This window comes from Xenia sp. Carnegie-2017, unplaced genomic scaffold, assembly GCF_021976095.1.
Source record: "Xenia sp. Carnegie-2017 unplaced genomic scaffold, XeniaSp_v1 HiC_scaffold_22, whole genome shotgun sequence".
NCBI classification, from domain to species: Eukaryota; Metazoa; Cnidaria; class Anthozoa; order Malacalcyonacea; family Xeniidae; genus Xenia; species Xenia sp. Carnegie-2017.
Genome location: NW_025813485.1, coordinates 2754400 through 2775825, shown reverse-complemented (window position 1 = coordinate 2775825; position 21426 = coordinate 2754400). Strand labels below are relative to the sequence as shown.

Here is a 21426-nt window from a genome sequence, read left to right as displayed (position 1 = left end):
TAAAACCTGAAATCTCCCACTGGACTAGTCCGGCCGTCAGCTGTCGTTAAAAGTCGAGAATATATTGTCTTCAACCTTTCACACCACACAATGATGCATTGTTAGGTTGTAGAAAGACGAAAGCCACGGTTGAACATGATTGTTATAAGTGTACATTGAAATCCCTCATCCACATGGCTATGGCTTGTTGGTAGATTTGATTATTTTCTTGACTTCTAATCCTCGTCTTTCTTGATCATCTCCACTTTCTATTCCTTGTCAAGGCAAATTATTTTCCTCCTCAACTTCCAAAAACTTTGTGGAAGGATGACAACTGTTGCTTCATGATGTTGATGGATTATAAATATCTTGGTTAATCAATATAATATCGAGAAACTTGTTGTATAGAAGAATGCTTAGTAACTTTTTCATTTGCTCAACTTCTTTTTGAGAGGACACGTCTCTGGAATTTGTTTTTACCAGACATGAGTAAAAAAAAGTAAATGAAAGTTAAAAATTTGCAATTGAAAAATAAAAATATAAATGCAATACAAATTATTATAGTACACTGGTCTAATGGCGCCTGTTCTTAGTATTATAGAGAAACATAAAGCAGTAGATTTTACAAATTTTTCACACGCGGTCTGTGTCATTGGAGGCCTGAGGCTGAGTTAGAGTAACCTCAACAAATGCGCATGGCATGGCGCCAACTTTGAGTTGAGCAGCAAATACTAAACTTTGATGAAAGTTTTGTTGTTTGTTTAGTACAATTGCTTTCCGCAATGAGAATTAAGTGTTTTTTTTTGTGTTTGTTGAAATAAAGATCCATCGTGAAAGTCTCAGAATCTTAAATAGGTATGTTTTTAGTTTACCTTTGCGAATTAATATTTTACATATGTATTTTAAATCAATTATGAAGGTACACCAAAGCATCATATTGTTTATCTCCTGGCTACTGCGGATTGAATTTTGAGCATGTATTACAAAGCATAAGTTTGATGTCTTTTCACGTGACTACCTAAAAGGTGGCTTCATTAAAGAAGAAATTACAATTTAGAATTTTGCTTGAATTGCTTTTTGACAGTGTACTATATGTAGTTTAACTATAGGTATGGGCAACTATGTGTAGAACACTTTGGTTCTACAAGGGGAGAATAGGTGCAATAGTGCAATTAGTATATGATAGAGACTTTGTGTTTGAAAGAACACTGCAAATTTTGAGACCAGCTATTAACATCTTGATAGTAAGGTTTGAATGTATGCATTATAATTGCACTGTTCACTTATTCTCACTTTTAGTTTGAGAGGCATTTGCAAATTTAACAGGTTAAGGTTAAAAGTTGCACTTTATAATATACAATATACTCTTCTTTTATATATACTCTTGTTTTCTGTTAAGTGCCTGAAAAACAATGTAATAATTTACATTGATTAGTTAGTGTTGATCACTAAATCTAAATTTCTCACTAACCCAAGAGCTCAAAAAACTGTTTTCATCATAACCATTTGTAGCAACATCAGTGATATATATCCTTAATTTTTATTAAAAAAAAATCTAACATCTGACTTTCAATTGAATCCTTTCATACTCAATATGTGGTAAGCCAACCCAGGGGCTTAAGAAGCTGTGGGTGTCCGGGTGTCAGTGTACCCACAACTTTTAGAGTGTGGGTGTTCTATATAGGAAGGACACCCACAAATTTAGCTTCTTGCAGAAAATATATGACATGTTGCACGCTGAGTTTTTGCAAGCTCACTGAATTTTCAAATGGTTTGAACATTGCCAATATATGCAAATCAATTGTATGTAATGCATTTTTGACAATTTTTGTAATATATGCCAAAAAAGGAAGAAAAAAACTATCAAAAATAACTAATATTAAGCAGTTTCATCACTATTCTCAGTTTCTCGTATTATCAAATTGCGAACATGGAACACCCACAACTTTTGAAAGCTTCCAAAGGCTCTGAGCCAACCTGCTTGCTTAGTCATGCTATGTAAATTTTCTGTTTCACTTATTCATATAAACAATGATAATTTTCTTAAATTTATATAGCAGTACGAAAACTAGCTGGCTGTCTGTGTTACAGGGTAAAACACTATAATGTGCATAATATTGTTTTGTATGCTCAATTTGGTGTGTTGTATTTGACTTGTATTGTCAATTGCCAAATTCCTATCACAACTTTTATTTTACAAACAATAACTAATTCTATGACTAGAAATAATCCATACCGTATGTCACGTGACTTGAGTGAATGTCTGGAAAACCAAAATGTTTGAAAATGAAACCATTTCATCTCAATGCGACGATGGTTCACAGGAAGGTCTCATATCACGATTTTGTTTGTCTAACAATTGAATATAAAACATGATTTTGTTAATGCGAAACTTATGTTGAGAAATTTCACGCATTGTATATCCTTTAAATGAAATATAAAATCTCAGACTAAGTTGGATTTCCAGTCAGCGAAAAACTACACCATCTATTCGTTTTAACTTTCCATTCATGTAATTATTTCATGTCCGTTACCGACCTGTTATCGACGTGTCTGGAATAATATTATGTTTCAAGAAATATGTAGGTGGTCATAACTACCTATCAATTTCATTCTTGATCCAATGTAATATTAAAAAATAGATTTCATAAAGCAATGTCAGTTTTTTGTGCCAATTCTGCATGTTTCTCTCGCGCGATTCAAATGTTCAGCTATACGAAAAATACTCGGAAGTTCTGCTGTTTTTTCGATCATATAGTTTTGCACTGCCGTTGTCATCGCAAGGTGGAATACGAGTCTTCCGTTGAAGGACATTACATTAGATAATAATTGAAAATTTAGCTCATGCGTTTGTAATAATAGGAAGTGATTTTTGGGTGTCCATATTAGTCGATAGCGTCTACGCCTCGAAGCACTGGTCTCAAAGCTGCGTATTGGCGATTTTCGATTTTAAAATGAGAACCAGGAAAAAATTGAGCTCATGGCTATTGATGATTTGTGTTGCATGTTGTCTTGACATCGCGTGTAAGTACATATTATGAATTTTTTCTTTGCGTTTGTGCGCAGAGTTGTTCATACATTGCGTGTTACTGGACGTCATAAGCTGTCGTCTATTAGCATTGAGTATGAAAATGAGTGTTATATTTACGCATAATGTAGGTTGTGTAATCTTGTTTTTGCGCTGTGCTGCTGGCGAATAACCCGTAACGCAAACCTATAGGCATAAAATTCCATTGTGTCGCCTTATTGCGGACATTTGCTCTTAATCATGCTTGATGACCATAGATGTCCGGTTTCAATTTCTTTTTTATCGATAAGATTCGTTCTTGTGTATTTTTCCAGGCTATTTTAGAGTAATTATCTTCCCTTTGTGCAAAAACGCTGACCGAAAACCGGTTTTCGCTCGCCTTTTTATGAATAAACTGTCCAATCTTTTAACAAAATCGATTGTAGGAGAATGGAAGCCTATATGTGTCTTTGTTTTAAGAATGTTGTTTCATTTTTTAATAGTTGCTGTATTTCTTATGAAGTTACACCTTTTATTACTTTTAAATTTTTTGTTTGCGCTACAGACTGTGCTTTCCAGAATGGTAAAATATCCAAAGTATGGCCACACTGTAACATGATATTCTGCGTGAGTTTATCACCAACTGAACTCTGGTCTGTTTCGTGCGGCCAAAACTCTCGCTCATGTTCCTGGTGTATAAGCATATTTCTTGTTGACTATGATATTATTATGAAAGTTTTAGGAAAATTTTCGGGCAATGAATATTCATTTAAAGTTAATGTTGGTTTTACTTTTTCTTCAATAAGTGTTCAGGACAAAGACGCTTTGTTTTACTTTCATTTTTTTAATAAATGGGGCAAAAAAATTCATAGATTCATAGATTCATCGGTGCTTTAAATTCATAGATTATCTTGATTGTTGTCTATTTATCGTTGTATTTGTTATGATTTACTTAAAGCATGAATTTATTATTGATTTTGAAATAGTTGGTGATAAGATAAAAGGTTTTGACATCTCCATTGACATGTATTTAACGCGGTGTACAACCAAACTCCTTTGGTATTTATGATATATTTTTGCTTTATTTAAGTTTCTCTGAACTGTTCCATTGTTGCAAAAACTATGCGTTTTTGCAACAATGCTCATTGATTCAAATTATCATATTCCAAGTTCTTGTGTATTTATGTCATACTTTACTGCTGCGTGTCTACTTATTTTTGCATCCTCAATGAGGCAAAAATATCACAAAATGTTTTTTTTTCATTATCATCGCTTAAGATTAAATCTACTTTATGTTTGATTTACCCAATCAAACTGCATTAGCAATAATAATAAGTATAATTATAATTACTTATCAGTATTCAGTTAAGTATATTTATCATATATATAAATCCTGTCCTATGCAAGATGTCAATTTAGAACTAAAAATTATTTAACATGTCAAAAAAGTGAATTTCCGTGAATCCCGCGCATGCTCGAACTATTTTCTATTGATTCATGTATTTACCATCGGTATTACAATTTTCATTGCATCAGTTTGAGTTGGTGGTTGAAATTCATCACTTGCCTTTACAAAATTTTTAACATTCTCTTCTAAAAAGATAAGATTCTTGTCTCACAATTTTGTGAAACGTAACTGCGTCTCTTCTCTCAAATATTTAACCATAGATTGATTGATTCAATAATGCATTATTACATATCGCATGGTTTAACGCTCATTGTGAAATGAATTTATTTTTTGCTAATTGATAAAATCGATTTGAACAAATCATTTTAACAAGCACTTGGTCAACACGTGATCATGAACATGTGTTGAAGTGATTTATCAGTTGTCTGACATGTTTCTTTTGAATTAACGGCTTATGTCACTGATGATTATACCTCATTGGGTGAATTGATTTCACTAGATGGAGAAAAAAATCTGTGTCTTCTCGATCTCTGCCCTTTGGGTGCATTAACGTGTGACATTGATAGTGTCAAAATAATCTTATTAGAAATGTCAGCTTAAAAAGTTACTTTAAATCCATCACTATTTTGATAATCCTTATTAAATCGTACTAAATTTGCGTGATCTCGTACGTTTCCAAAAACATAATCAGGATGTGCGATTAGTTTAGAAGGAAACTAAAAATTTGATGCGGAGTCTCATCTATAACGACTTATAACCTGACTATTCATCAAACATTCTTGGCATTGTTCATTAAGGAATATATAATATTTTGCAGTTTCAGTAAGTCAGTTATATTTTGTGATATACATAACAAAATAGTAAAAAATAAGGCGCTTTTTCATCCTTCACATAAATAAAAATTTAACCTACTTTTTACCTCGATGTGGCAAACGATCAAGCTAGTCGTGATCAGAAAACCACATAAAATGACTACGAACTATGAGGAATTGTCTCTCTTTAGGGCGTAGAAAGATGTTTAATGCAACAACTTTTCGACCAGTTAATCAGTGTTGCATGTTGTGCACGTGCTGTTGCACGTGTTGTCGCACGTGTTGTCGCACTTGTTGTCGCACGTGTAATGGCGATAATTAAGTTATGGGTTGACTCAAAATACCGTAAATATACATACAATCTTCTAATAAACAATGTTTGCTTTGTAGACTGAGGTCGCGACCTTGGATTTATCAAAAATTCCACTTATTAGACATTAGACCCAAGTAAAAGTTTCGCAATAGCTACGAAACTCTCCAATGGAATGTCATCAATTGTATTGAATACTTAATAGCTGTAAGCACGCGATAATCTTGAAATTTAAGTCGGTATGTACGGTCCATCTCCCCCTTACAGAAATTCAAACGATATCGATCCGATTGTGGGGAGTTAAGATCGATTGCTTAAAAAGGAAATTTCATTGTTTACAACACGTATAGTTGATACTGAAAACCTAGCTAACAAATCTACCATTACTTTCATGCCATAACTTTTGCTCGTGAAATCCTGTGCTACATTTGTAATTGATGATCTTTCAAAATGTTCTTTTGAAGTTTAACGAATCATGATGAAATTCATGTACTTTCAAATCGACATTTATTTGCTTGTATATTTCTTGGAAAACCATCATCACTTTCATTAACTCATCTGAAATCGAATATGGCTGACTGTTGCAGTCGATATTTGTTTCTCATTTACCAAAAAATATGTTCGTGTATGACCTTATTATGCGAAATTCTACAAATGTTATCGCTTTTCTGCTGTGCTCTCGCTGTGCTAGTACTTCGTTGACAACTGTGTTTTCTGTGGGTGGCTCCCATTATTTTATTAAAGATTTTTTGACCTCATCTCATAAAGATGTAAAATAAAAAGTGAATTGCTTGAAATGATTTTTTTCTACTTTTCTACTTTGATTTTATTCAACGTCCCAGCTTTCACGTATCTCTGAATATTTCATAATAAATCATAAAACATGACTTATAAAAACAGCTATCACTCTCAGGAAAATAATCTCTTTAGATAGAGTCGACAATTTTAAGAAAATTTGCAATATATTTTTTTAAGATTAAAATTTGATCTTTAACTTTTGGGCGTCAAAGTTGGCTTTTTTCTTGTTTGACTGCGAGGTGCTGTGGCTGGTTTTTGTTCACCGGATGTGACGTACATCGGAAAGCAGGCTGCTTTTTAACGCTCTAGAGTTACAGTGCGATTCGATAACAAAGTGCACAATATAACGCAAGTTTAATAAACAAATAAATTCCTCGTCTTTGCTACAAATTTTACTATATACAACAGCGTTAAAAAGCATCGTGCTCTCAATGAACGTCACGTTCGGTGAATAAGATACAGTCATATAGCACCTCATGGTGAAACACAAAAAAATCCAACTTTGAGGCACAAATACTCAAGGAAGATCAAATTTTCGTCTAATAAAATATATTGCAAATTTTCTTAACTCTATCTAATTTGCTTATTTCCCTGAGGTTGAGATAGGCTCTTTAAGCAGTAAAGGGAGAAAATTCCTCGATGAATGGAGAGATTTGACAGCCTGTACATTGTCTATAAAGCATGTTTAAATTGGGGGGGGGGGAGGTTCGAATATGTGATTACGTTTCATACGTACATTTTACATCATTATAATTAAAATAGCTCTTTTTGAGCATTGAGTGTGTGATTATCATCTGCTGTTGCAGCTGTAAATTTTGCAATTCATATTTTGTAGCGGTTTGCGCTAAGACTCATCTTTTGATTTCCAAATGTTTGAGTTAAATTATATCATGATAAATAATCATTTATCACTAGTTGTAATGATCTCTAGTCCAACGCTGTTGTCCATGGTATTCCATGTAATGGTACATTGACGTATATGTAAGCATTTCTGATCAATCGGTCGTATTTATTTTTGGCAACCAAAACTTTCACAAATGACGCTCCATACATGAAAAATCACTGTATGATTGGTCTCATTATCTAAATTAAGTTAGAAAGCCATCAAACCAAGCCTTTCCTTCAATCAAATCAAATTATGGCGTCATAAATACAAAAAAAGCGATAAACAAACCGTGCAACTCTTGGCACGTTGTGCTGTCAATACTTCAGCTGATTTATGCCAAAAATTTTGTGAAAATGCTCGCATATACACCTAAATATCCCTTTTGAATAGGTCTTATTAAGTTAGTTCCATACTGCAAGTTTATTTGGAAGATGGGAGAACTAATGTTTATAATGCGAATGCGCTTTGAGGAAGTACTGAAACAGAGTGTAGGATTCTACATGTTTTTTGTGTTTTTCTGTTAAACTTAAGGGTATTTATTGGTTGTACTTAATTTTAATTAAAATAGCTGTTTCGTCTCAAGAACAAAAGAATTGCAAACCTGGCAGATGTCCATCACACGAAGGTGGACGATATTGTCCGGAACAGTTTGATATTACAGACGAATGTTTTGATGACTTTCAATGTTCTGGTGATAAAAAATGCTGCTCGGATGGTTGTGAATTGAAATGCTTATCCCCGGCCACAGGTTTGTGAAGTTCTGTGTTTCTATGTAACTATCTTTTCCACTGGAAAAAATTTTAATTGTTATAAGCACGTGATAACTAAATGAATAAAACTTAATCATGAAAGATACCTATTTTCATGTGGCTGTATATCATAATTCACAGAGTCGAAGTCTCTGAAAATCTCCAGTTTTTCAGTATCAGTGGAATATGTAGCTACGACCCTGGCTTGGAAAGTCACCACGCTTAGTGCTCTTCTCTTTCGAAACTCGTCGTAATTGTTATACATGCCTATTGTGATGTTGTAATTTTTGAAATATATCTTTCGTATAGAAGACACAAAGCCAAAACCGAACGACTTAGTGCAATACTGCAAGGATGGTGAATGTCCGGTCGTTCCCTTTCGTGATGACTGTCCTCATTTTTGGCAACTACAAGATGAATGTTACTTTGACTTTCAATGCCCAAATGATCAAAAGTGTTGCTCAGATGGCTGTGAGCTACGTTGTACAGCAATAAAAGGCAATTATCTTCACATTTGTTACCCGTCGTTGTTATTACAACCATAGCCAGTAACCAAGATAGAATATAGAATACTGCAGACAACACTCCTCAAATGATTGTGCTCGCCTGTTTTTATTCTTGAAAGCTAACAGAATGAATTTTTTTCCCCCGAAAAGTTGAAAAACAATTCATCTTTTTAGTCTTGAAATAATAATTTCAACCTTTTTAAACCACACAATAATGATTTAGAGTATATTACAATCGAACACCCAGCACATGCAATTATTTATGATTAAATTTTAATAATGTATTGCTCCTTTTATGTTAGTCGTAAAAAAATTCTGTGCAAGTTCTTTGCATGCCCGACCTCATTCTTATTTAATGTTTTCGTGGACTTTGTAGTGAACGCAACAGTTGTTGTTGAAACCACAAAGCCGTCAGGTAAATATATCATTTATTCCAAATTTCAACACGGTAGTAAAGAAATTTCTAGTTGCTTGTTTGATACATATTTATTTTGTTTCCTGATTTTTATTGTGACCTTTATTTTTGATTGAATTACAATATCACTTTTGAAAATCCTCAGCGGCAATTTCTAATTTTTCATGCAATCTTAAATTTAACGTATTATTTCTTGATGACTTCTTGATTATTTCTTGATGACGTATTATTTCATGCAATCTTAAATGTAACGTATTATTTCTTGATGACTTTTAGCAAATAATATGAATTGTTAAACATAGCTTAGCTGCTCCTCGCGCGGATTTGTGCGTTGAATGTAGAATGAAAAAGTTAAAAATTTTGCAGAATTACCATTGACTTTGCTGTCCACGACTCCAGATGTCATCTACAATTTTACGACTTCAACTTTTGGACCTTCTCCAGGTATGTAGATATTGTAGATATTTATATTTTGGCAGGGGATACAAAGAATATTAAAACAATGATTTCAATATTTTTACAATCAAGTATTTAATTGATGTACACTGAAAGTATTTTATTCATTTTATAATTTATGCTTGTGTACGTTTCTAACGCAATTCAACCAAATGTTAGTGTTTTTCACCACTAAATCAATAAACCAGTAGTAAAGATCAGATAAAAATTTTATTTTGCGAGGGCAACACATCAAAATAAAAACCGAATAAAATTATTAAAAGTTAATATGCTGGGATTTCTTAGCGGATAAAGTAGTACAGTAGAACCTGTATTAAGCGGCACCGTATTAAGCGGTCACCCTGTGTTACGCGGTCATATGGCCAAGTCCCGAAAATTTCATAGTATAAATACTATTAAAGTGACCTTCATTAAACGGTCACCTCTATTAAGCGGACGCGGTCACCTTTTCCAATGTCCCAAACTTAATTTGTCATTGTTTTGAAACTGTATTAAGCGGTCAGGTTAAGTAAATACATCCCATAATAAAATATATAATTAAAGATTTTTTCTGTAATATGTGACTTATATTGTATACAGGTCTTTATATTGTATTTATCTTCCGTAATGATTCATAACAGCCAACAATATTTTCTGTTTGTGTGGAAGAATTGCACCAGCGATTTGAACTTTTCTTACGCCCTTTAGCCATTGACAAAAAAACATATCTCCAAGAAAGGGATATACGCACGGAATTTATATGTTATAACCACCTTCTCTGTTGACACGCTTTCCACTGATTATTTTTCAGCAGTTTTTGCCGTTACATTTTTATGTGTACTATTTTTAATTTCTAGTTCAAACTAAGAAAAAATTGCTTAATATAGTGTTGCCATTTGGCATTTATGCTAAGGAACAATACCGATTGGTTCAAGTTTAGTTGTATGAAATATTACACGTAGCCTGTCTGGTGATTTTGCTGAAGACCTGTATTAAACGATCAATCTGTATTAAACGGTCACACGAGAAATCCCCAAGGGTGACCGCTTTATACAGGTTCTACTGTACTCACATAAAAATTATTTCCATTACAGCTGGTTTGTACTATTTCAATGTTGTTGTAAAGAACGAATACCGGTACCCAGTTACTGTCATAATGACGATTAAGAACGTGGAGTTTGAAAAAATAGAGATTCCAGGAAAGCAGCAAAAAACAATTGACACAAGGATCGACAGTTTGGCACCAGTGGTGATAACTGCAAATAATCCTTCTGGTCAGCCAGTATTGGTGAACAATCAATTTCGTGAAATTATTTATGGAAGCGCTGTATTACAAGAACCTCAAATAATATATTTAGCCGATAAAGGTAATTTAAATTTCTCGACTATAGAAAAATTTTAGGTGGAAATTTCTTGCGGCCATCTGAAATAGCAGATATGTTTGCATAACTATCAATGATAGTAAAATACGCTGTTACTAATTTATCAACATTGCAATCTTCTAAAGCCCCAGTTCTCGTCAGCACAAAGTTTCCAGTTGATAAAACTACATCATCACCATCAGGTACAGATGAAGGGTCATATTATTCCTTTTTTCTTCTACATTTTTAAAATTCTTAAGTTATTAAGTTATTGGTTAAAGTTTATATTTGTTGCTATAATAATACACAATCTGTCTTCTTTCAAAAGCATATCCTTTTAATTTTAATTATACCACTACTTATATACCTAAAAACTTGATTACTTATAAAATGTCCCAAAATCAATAACTTTCTACCTACCAAATTGTTTTTCTATTGCTTATATATGTAGACTTTACAAAACACATCATGAACATCCTTCACTGTACATTTTAATTTTTCAAACTTTGTTGACAAAATAAAAAACTTTTAAAGTTTAAATGTTCATTAAAGTTTTAAAATTACTGTTATCTATTTTCAGCGAAGTACTATATCAATGTTACGATTGTAAATGCGTATGGCGACCATATAAGTGTTTTAACTGATAATCCCGACTACCGTTCATTTGACATTGGTGTTGACGAAAGTATCCAGATAAGTTATGAAAGTAGCACTTACTCACAGTTTTACGTAACAGCGTATTACAATTCAAACCCAGTCCAAATCAACGGAAACCTGTCTGTCCTGGTAAAAAGTACTACTTCGCGTATTCCTTTAATATATTATGTTGCGTCTCGTGAGTTTACAAAACCTTATGTCGTAAGCACTACAGTTGTCACTAAAACCAAATCTACACCAGTCACAATCACAGACACTAGGCAAAGTCCTGTTGTTGGCCCTGAGGTAGAAGAAACTACAAAATCTACAACATTCGAAAGCACTGATGTTCTTCCCAAGATAAGTACTTCAACACCGTTTGTTACGGAAAGCACTGAAGAACCGACTGTCACCACTGGTACTCCCGAGAAAAGTACTTCAACACCGTTTGTTACGGAAAGCACTGAAGAACCGGCTGTCACCACTGGTACTCCCGAGAAAAGTACTTCGACACCGTTTGTTACAGAAAGCACTGAAGAACCGACTGTCACCACTGGTACTCCCGAGATAAGTACTTCAACACCGTTTGTTACGGAAAGCACTAAAGAACCGACTGTCACCACTGGTACTCATCCCGTTCTTGATAAAAGTACCACAATTGGTCCTGATGTAGAAGAAACTACAAAAGCTACAACATTCGAAAGCACTGAGGCTCTTCCCGAGAAAAGTACTTCAACACCGTTTGTTACAGGAAGCACTGAAGAACCGACTGTCACCACTGGTACTCCCGAGATAAGTACTTCAACACCGTTTGTTACAGAAAGCACTGAAGAACCGACTGTCACCACTGGTACTCCCGAGATAAGTACTTCAACACCGTTTGTTACAGAAAGCACTGAAGAACCGACTGTCACCACTGGTACTCCAGATGTTGTTGATGAAAGTACCACAATTGGTCCTGATGTAGAAGAAACTACAAAGCTACAACATTCGAAAGCACTGAGGCTCTTCCCGAGAAAAGTACTTCAACACCGTTTGTTATAGAAAGCACTGAAGAACCGACTGTCACCACTGGTACTCCAACCGTTGTTGATGAAAGTACCACAATTGGTCCTGATGTAGAAGAAACTACAAAGCTACAACAGTCGAAAGCACTGAAGAACCGACTGTCACCACTGGTACTCCCGAGAAAAGTACTTCGACACCGTTTGTTACAGAAAGCACTGAAGAACCGACTGTCACCACTGGTACTCCTGAGATAAGTACTTCAACACCGTTTGTTACAGAAAGCACTGAAGAACCGACTGTCACCACTGGTACTCCTGAGATAAGTACTTCAACACCGTTTGTTACAGAAAGCACTGAAGAACCGACTGTCACCACTGGTACTCCAGATGTTGTTGATGAAAGTACCACAATTGGTCCTGATGTAGAAGAAACTACAAAGCTACAACATTCGAAAGCACTGAGGCTCTTCCCGAGAAAAGTACTTCAACACCGTTTGTTATAAAAAGCACTGAAGAACCGACTGTCACCACTGGTACTCCAACCGTTGTTGATGAAAGTACCACAATTGGTCCTGATGTAGAAGAAACTACAAAAGCTACAACATTCGAAAGCACTGAAGAACCGACTGTCACCACTGGTACTCCCGAGAAAAGTACTTCGACACCGTTTGTTACAGAAAGCACTGAAGAACCGACTGTCACCACTGGTACTCCCGAGATAAGTACTTCAACACCGTTTGTTACAGAAAGCACTGAAGAACCGACTGTCACCACTGGTACTCCCGAGATAAGTACTTCAACACCGTTTGTTACAGAAAGCACTGAAGAACCGACTGTCACCACTGGTACTCCAGATGTTGTTGATGAAAGTACCACAATTGGTCCTGATGTAGAAGAAACTACAAAGCTACAACATTCGAAAGCACTGAGGCTCTTCCCGAGAAAAGTACTTCAACACCGTTTGTTATAGAAAGCACTGAAGAACCGACTGTCACCACTGGTACTCCAGATGTTGTTGATGAAAGTACTACAATTGGTTCTGATGTAAAAGAAACTACAAAAGCTACAACAATAGTGATTGGAAAAACAACTAAGACTCCAGATGTTAAAGGTACAAAATAGATCTATTTTAGACATCAAATTCCAATGTTTTTCTACAAATTTTAATGCGATTGGTTACGAAACAAAGTTATGTTTTTTATTGTTTTATTTCTATTTAAACTTTTTTTGTATTTAAGTTATCATTTAATGTTTAATTTTTGGTGTATTTTTAGAGAAGTACTTTGTCAATGTTACCATTGTGAACGTACATCATGGACCGATTAGGGTTATAACTACTCATCCTCAGTACGGTTTATTTGACATTAATGTTAACGAACGGTTCCACATTGTACACGAGAGTGACACTTACTCAGAGTTTTACATCACAGCGTATCACAATTTCCAGCCACTCACAATAAATGGAACGGCTTCAGCTTTGATATCAAGTACAACTTCAAGTATTCCATTAATTTATTATGTTCCCGAGTTTAATGAGAGTGCGATCGTAAGTACAACAGTTATCATAGAAACCAAACCAACATCTACCACAAGCACTGAAATAAGTAAAGCCCCAGTTGTTGGTCCTGGTGTACAAGAAACTACAAAGCTACAACATTCGAAAGCACTGAAGAACCGACTGTCACCACTGGTACTCCTGAGAAAAGTACTTCAACACCGTTTGTTACAGAAATCACTGAAGAACCGACTGTCACCACTGGTACTCCAGAGAAAAGTACTTCAACACCGTTTGTTACAGAACGCACTGAAGAACCGACTGTCACTACTAGTACTCCAGATGTTGTTGATGAAAGTACCACAATTGGTCCTGATGTAGAAGAAACTACAAAAGCTACAACATTCGAAAGCACTGACGCTCTTCCCGAGAAAAGTACTTCAACACCGTTTGTTACAGAAAGCACTGAAGAACCGACTGTCACTACTAGTACTCCAGATGTTGTTGATGAAAGTACCACAATTGGTCCTGATGTAGAAGAAACTACAAAAGCTACAACATTCGAAAGCACTGACGCTCTTCCCGAGAAAAGTACTTCAACACCGTTTGTTACAGAAAGCACTGAAGAACCGACTGTCACCACTGGTACTCCAGATGTTGTTGATGAAAGTACCACAATTGGTCCTGATGTAGAAGAAACTACAAAAGCTACAACATTCGAAAGCACTGACGCTCTTCCCGAGAAAAGTACTTCAACACCGTTTGTTACAGAAAGCACTGAAGAACCGACTGTCACCACTGGTACTCATCCCGTTGTTGATAAAAGTACCACAATTGGTCCTGATGTAGAAGAAACTACAAAAGCTACAACATTCGAAAGCACTGAGGCTCTTCCCGAGAAAAGTACTTCAACACCGTTTGTTACAGGAAGCACTGAAGAACCGACTGTCACTACTAGTACTCCAGATGTTGTTGATGAAAGTACCACAATTGGTCCTGATGTAGAAGAAACTACAAAGCTACAACATTCGAAAGCACTGACGCTCTTCCCGAGAAAAGTACTTCAACACCGTTTGTTACAGAAAGCACTGAAGAACCGACTGTCACCACTGGTACTCCAGATGTTGTTGATGAAAGTACCACAATTGGTCCTGATGTAGAAGAAACTACAAAAGCTACAACATTCGAAAGCACTGAGGCTCTTCCCGAGAAAAGTACTTCAACACCGTTTGTTATAGAAAGCACTGAAGAACCGACTGTCACCACTGGTACTCCAACCGTTGTTGATGAAAGTACCACAATTGGTCCTGATGTAGAAGAAACTACAAAAGCCACAACATTCGAAAGCACTGACGCTCTTCCCGAGAAAAGTACTTCAACACCGTTTGTTACAGAAAGCACTGAAGAACCGACTGTCACCACTGGTACTCCCGAGATAAGTACTTCAACACCGTTTGTTACAGAAAGCACTGAAGAACCGACTGTCACCACTGGTACTCCCGAGATAAGTACTTCAACACCGTTTGTTACAGAAAGCACTGAAGAACCGACTGTCACCACTGGTACTCCAGATGTTGTTGATGAAAGTACCACAATTGGTCCTGATGTAGAAGAAACTACAAAAGCTACAACATTCGAAAGCACTGAAGAACCGACTGTCACCACTGGTACTCCCGAGAAAAGTACTTCGACACCGTTTGTTACAGAAAGCACTGAAGAACCGACTGTCACCACTGGTACTCCCGAGATAAGTACTTCAACACCGTTTGTTACAGAAAGCACTGAAGAACCGACTGTCACCACTGGTACTCCCGAGATAAGTACTTCAACACCGTTTGTTACAGAAAGCACTGAAGAACCGACTGTCACCACTGGTACTCCAGATGTTGTTGATGAAAGTACCACAATTGGTCCTGATGTAGAAGAAACTACAAAAGCTACAACATTCGAAAGCACTGAGGCTCTTCCCGAGAAAAGTACTTCAACACCGTTTGTTATAGAAAGCACTGAAGAACCGACTGTCACCACTGGTACTCCAGATGTTGTTGATGAAAGTACTACAATTGGTTCTGATGTAAAAGAAACTACAAAAGCTACAACAATAGTGATTGGAAAAACAACTAAGACTCCAGATGTTAAAGGTACAAAATAGATCTATTTTAGACATCAAATTCCAATGTTTTTCTACAAATTTTAATGCGATTGGTTACGAAACAAAGTTATGTTTTTTATTGTTTTATTTCTATTTAAACTTTTTGTATTTAAGTTATCATTTAATGTTTAATTTTTGGTGTATTTTTAGAGAAGTACTTTGTCAATGTTACCATTGTGAACGTACATCATGGACCGATTAGGGTTATAACTACTCATCCTCAGTACGGTTTATTTGACATTAATGTTAACGAACGGTTCCACATTGTACACGAGTGACACTTACTCAGAGTTTTACATCACAGCGTATCACAATTTCCAGCCACTCACAATAAATGGAACGGCTTCAGCTTTGATATCAAGTACAACTTCAAGTATTCCATTAATTTATTATGTTCCCGAGTTTAATGAGAGTGCGATCGTAAGTACAACAGTTATCATAGAAACCAAACCAACATCTACCACAAGCACTGAAATAAGTAAAGCCCCAGTTGTTGGTCCTGGTGTACAAGAAACTACAAAAGCTACAACATTCGAAAGCACTGAAGAACCGACTGTCACCACTGGTACTCCCGAGAAAAGTACTTCAACACCGTTTGTTACAGAAATCACTGAAGAACCGACTGTCACCACTGGTACTCCAGAGAAAAGTACTTCAACACCGTTTGTTACAGAACGCACTGAAGAACCGACTGTCACTACTAGTACTCCAGATGTTGTTGATGAAAGTACCACAATTGGTCCTGATGTAGAAGAAACTACAAAAGCTACAACATTCGAAAGCACTGAGGCTCTTCCCGAGAAAAGTACTTCAACACCGTTTGTTACAGGAAGCACTGAAGAACCGACTGTCACTACTAGTACTCCAGATGTTGTTGATGAAAGTACCACAATTGGTCCTGATGTAGAAGAAACTACAAAGCTACAACATTCGAAAGCACTGACGCTCTTCCCGAGAAAAGTACTTCAACACCGTTTGTTACAGAAAGCACTGAAGAACCGACTGTCACTACTAGTACTCAGATGTTGTTGATGAAAGTACCACAATTGGTCCTGATGTAGAAGAAACTACAAAGCTACAACATTCGAAAGCACTGACGCTCTTCCCGAGAAAAGTACTTCAACACCGTTTGTTACAGAAAGCACTGAAGAACCGACTGTCACCACTGGTACTCCAGATGTTGTTGATGAAAGTACCACAATTGGTCCTGATGTAGAAGAAACTACAAAGCTACAACATTCGAAAGCACTGAGGCTCTTCCCGAGAAAAGTACTTCAACACCGTTTGTTACAGGAAGCACTGAAGAACCGACTGTCACTACTAGTACTCCAGATGTTGTTGATGAAAGTACCACAATTGGTCCTGATGTAGAAGAAACTACAAAAGCTACAACATTCGAAAGCACTGACGCTCTTCCCGAGAAAAGCACTTCAACACCGTTTGTTACAGAAAGCACTGAAGAACCGACTGTCACCACTGGTACTCCAGATGTTGTTGATGAAAGTACCACAATTGGTCCTGATGTAGAAGAAACTACAAAAGCTACAACATTCGAAAGCACTGACGCTCTTCCCGAGAAAAGTACTTCAACACCGTTTGTTACAGAAAGCACTGAAGAACCGACTGTCACCACTGGTACTCCAGATGTTGTTGATGAAAGTACCACAATTGGTCCTGATGTAGAAGAAACTACAAAGCTACAACATTCGAAAGCACTGAGGCTCATCCCGAGAAAAGTACTTCAACACCGTTTGTTATAGAAAGCACTGAAGAACCGACTGTCACCACTGGTACTCCAGATGTTGTTGATGAAAGTACTACAATTGGTTCTGATGTAAAAGAAACTACAAAAGCTACAACAATAGTGATTGGAAAACAACTAAGACTCCAGATGTTAAAGGTACAAAATAGATCTATTTTAGACATCAAATTCCAATGTTTTTCTACAAATTTTAATGCGATTGGTTACGAAACAAAGTTATGTTTTTTATTGTTTTATTTCTATTTAAACTTTTTGTATTTAAGTTATCATTTAATGTTTAATTTTTGGTGTATTTTTAGAGAAGTACTTTGTCAATGTTACCATTGTGAACGTACATCATGGACCGATTAGGGTTATAACTACTCATCCTCAGTACGGTTTATTTGACATTAATGTTAACGAACGGTTCCACATTGTACACGAGAGTGACACTTACTCAGAGTTTTACATCACAGCGTATCACAATTTCCAGCCACTCACAATAAATGGAACGGCTTCAGCTTTGATATCAAGTACAACTTCAAGTATTCCATTAATTTATTATGTTCCCGAGTTTAATGAGAGTGCGATCGTAAGTACAACAGTTATCATAGAAACCAAACCAACATCTACCACAAGCACTGAAATAAGTCAAGCCCCAGTTGTTGGTCCTGGTGTACAAGAAACTACAAAAGCTACAACATTCGAAAGCACTGAAGAACCGACTGTCACCACTGGTACTCCCGAGAAAAGTACTTCGACACCGTTTGTTACAGAAAGCACTGAAGAACCGACTGTCACCACTGGTACTCCCGAGATAAGTACTTCAACACCGTTTGTTACAGAAAGCACTGAAGAACCGACTGTCACCACTGGTACTCCCGAGATAAGTACTTCAACACCGTTTGTTACAGAAAGCACTGAAGAACCGACTGTCACCACTGGTACTCCAGATGTTGTTGATGAAAGTACCACAATTGGTCCTGATGTAGAAGAAACTACAAAGCTACAACATTCGAAAGCACTGAGGCTCTTCCCGAGAAAAGTACTTCAACACCGTTTGTTATAGAAAGCACTGAAGAACCGACTGTCACCACTGGTACTCCAACCGTTGTTGATGAAAGTACCACAATTGGTCCTGATGTAGAAGAAACTACAAAAGCTACAACATTCGAAAGCACTGAAGAACCGACTGTCACCACTGGTACTCCCGAGAAAAGTACTTCGACACCGTTTGTTACAGAAAGCACTGAAGAACCGACTGTCACCACTGGTACTCCCGAGATAAGTACTTCAACACCGTTTGTTACAGAAAGCACTGAAGAACCGACTGTCACCACTGGTACTCCCGAGATAAGTACTTCAACACCGTTTGTTACAGAAAGCACTGAAGAACCGACTGTCACCACTGGTACTCCAGATGTTGTTGATGAAAGTACCACAATTGGTCCTGATGTAGAAGAAACTACAAAGCTACAACATTCGAAAGCACTGAGGCTCTTCCCGAGAAAAGTACTTCAACACCGTTTGTTATAGAAAGCACTGAAGAACCGACTGTCACCACTGGTACTCCAACCGTTGTTGATGAAAGTACCACAATTGGTCCTGATGTAGAAGAAACTACAAAAGCTACAACAGTCGAAAGCACTGAAGAACCGACTGTCACCACTGGTACTCCCGAGAAAAGTACTTCGACACCGTTTGTTACAGAAAGCACTGAAGAACCGACTGTCACCACTGGTACTCCCGAGATAAGTACTTCAACACCGTTTGTTACAGAAAGCACTGAAGAACCGACTGTCACCACTGGTACTCCCGAGATAAGTACTTCAACACCGTTTGTTACAGAAAGCACTGAAGAACCGACTGTCACCACTGGTACTCCAGATGTTGTTGATGAAAGTACCACAATTGGTCCTGATGTAGAAGAAACTACAAAAGCTACAACATTCGAAAGCACGGAGGCTCTTCCCGAGAAAAGTACTTCAACACCGTTTGTTATAGAAAGCACTGAAGAACCGACTGTCACCACTGGTACTCCAGATGTTGTTGATGAAAGTACTACAATTGGTTCTGATGTAAAAGAAACTACAAAAGCTACAACAATAGTGATTGGAAAAACAACTAAGACTCCAGATGTTAAAGGTACAAAATAGATCTATTTTAGACATCAAATTCCAATGTTTTTCTACAAATTTTAATGCGATTGGTTACGAAACAAAGTTATGTTTTTTATTGTTTTATTTCTATTTAAACTTTTTGTATTTAAGTTATCATTTAATGTTTAATTTTTGGTGTATTTTTAGAGAAGTACTTTGTCAATGTTACCATTGTGAACGTACATCATGGACCGATTAGGGTTATAACTACTCATCCTCAGTACGGTTTATTTGACATTAATGTTAACGAACGGTTCCACATTGTACACGAGAGTGACACTTACTCAGAGTTTTACATCACAGCGTATCACAATTTCCAGCCACTCACAATAAATGGAACGGCTTCAGCTTTGATATCAAGTACAACTTCAAGTATTCCATTAATTTATTATGTTCCCGAGTTTAATGAGAGTGCGATCGTAAGTACAACAGTTATCATAGAAACCAAACCAACATCTACCACAAGCACTGAAATAAGTAAAGCCCCAGTTGTTGGTCCTGGTGTACAAGAAACTACAAAAGCTACAACATTCGAAAGCACTGAAGAACCGACTGTCACCACTGGTACTCCCGAGAAAAGTACTTCAACACCGTTTGTTACAGAAATCACTGAAGAACCGACTGTCACCACTGGTACTCCAGAGAAAAGTACTTCAACACCGTTTGTTACAGAACGCACTGAAGAACCGACTGTCACTACTAGTACTCCAGATGTTGTTGATGAAAGTACCACAATTGGTCCTGATGTAGAAGAAACTACAAAAGCTACAACATTCGAAAGCACTGACGCTCTTCCCGAGAAAAGTACTTCAACACCGTTTGTTACAGAAAGCACTGAAGAACCGACTGTCACCACTGGTACTCATCCCGTTGTTGATAAAAGTACCACAATTGGTCCTGATGTAGAAGAAACTACAAAAGCTACAACATTCGAAAGCACTGACGCTCTTCCCGAGAAAAGTACTTCAACACCGTTTGTTACAGAAAGCACTGAAGAACCGACTGTCACCACTGGTACTCCAGATGTTGTTGATGAAAGTACCACAATTGGTCCTGATGTAGAAGAAACTACAAAGCTACAACATTCGAAAGCACTGACGCTCTTCCCGAGAAAAGTACTTCAACACCGTTTGTTACAGAAAGCACTGAAGAACCGACTGTCACCACTGGTACTCATCCAGATGTTGTTGATAAAGTACCACAATTGGTCCTGATGTAGAAGAAACTACAAAGCTACAACATTCGAAAGCACTGACGCTCTTCCCGAGAAAAGTACTTCAACACCGTTTGTTACAGAAGCACTGAAGAACCGACTGTCACCACTGGTACTCCAGATGTTGTTGATGAAAGTACCACAATTGGTCCTGATGTAGAAGAAACTACAAAGCTACAACATTCGAAAGCACTGACGCTCTTCCCGAGAAAAGTACTTCAACACCGTTTGTTACAGAAAGCACTGAAGAACCGACTGTCACCACTGGTACTCCAGATGTTGATGAAAGTACCACAATTGGTCCTGATGTAGAAGAAACTACAAAGCTACAACATTCGAAAGCACTGACGCTCTTCC

General features: G+C 36.8%; 1 protein-coding gene and 1 long non-coding RNA gene across 2 annotated transcripts; one reads left to right on the top strand and one right to left on the bottom strand.

Annotated features, from left to right (window-relative positions):
• Nucleotides 1-821: 821 nt before the first annotated feature.
• LOC124445516 lies at nt 822-2592 on the bottom strand. Its single transcript, XR_006948183.1, has 3 exons — nt 2518-2592; nt 2216-2331; nt 822-1381 (listed from the first exon to the last, which is right to left on the bottom strand). It is a non-coding gene; the product is annotated as an uncharacterized LOC124445516 (long non-coding RNA).
• Nucleotides 2593-2861: 269 nt separating this feature from the next.
• LOC124445515 (mucin-5AC-like) lies at nt 2862-21346 on the top strand. The gene is made up of 11 exons (XM_046996237.1): nt 2862-3003; nt 7769-7948; nt 8259-8447; nt 8832-8870; nt 9237-9314; nt 10400-10672; nt 10813-10869; nt 11247-12257; nt 14642-14797; nt 20751-21025; nt 21182-21346. The coding sequence occupies exons 1-11, from the start codon at nt 2934-2936 to the stop codon at nt 21227-21229; spliced, it is 2376 nt and encodes a 791-aa protein (XP_046852193.1). The 5' UTR covers nt 2862-2933; the 3' UTR covers nt 21230-21346.
• The last annotated feature ends 80 nt before the right edge of the window (nt 21347-21426 follow it).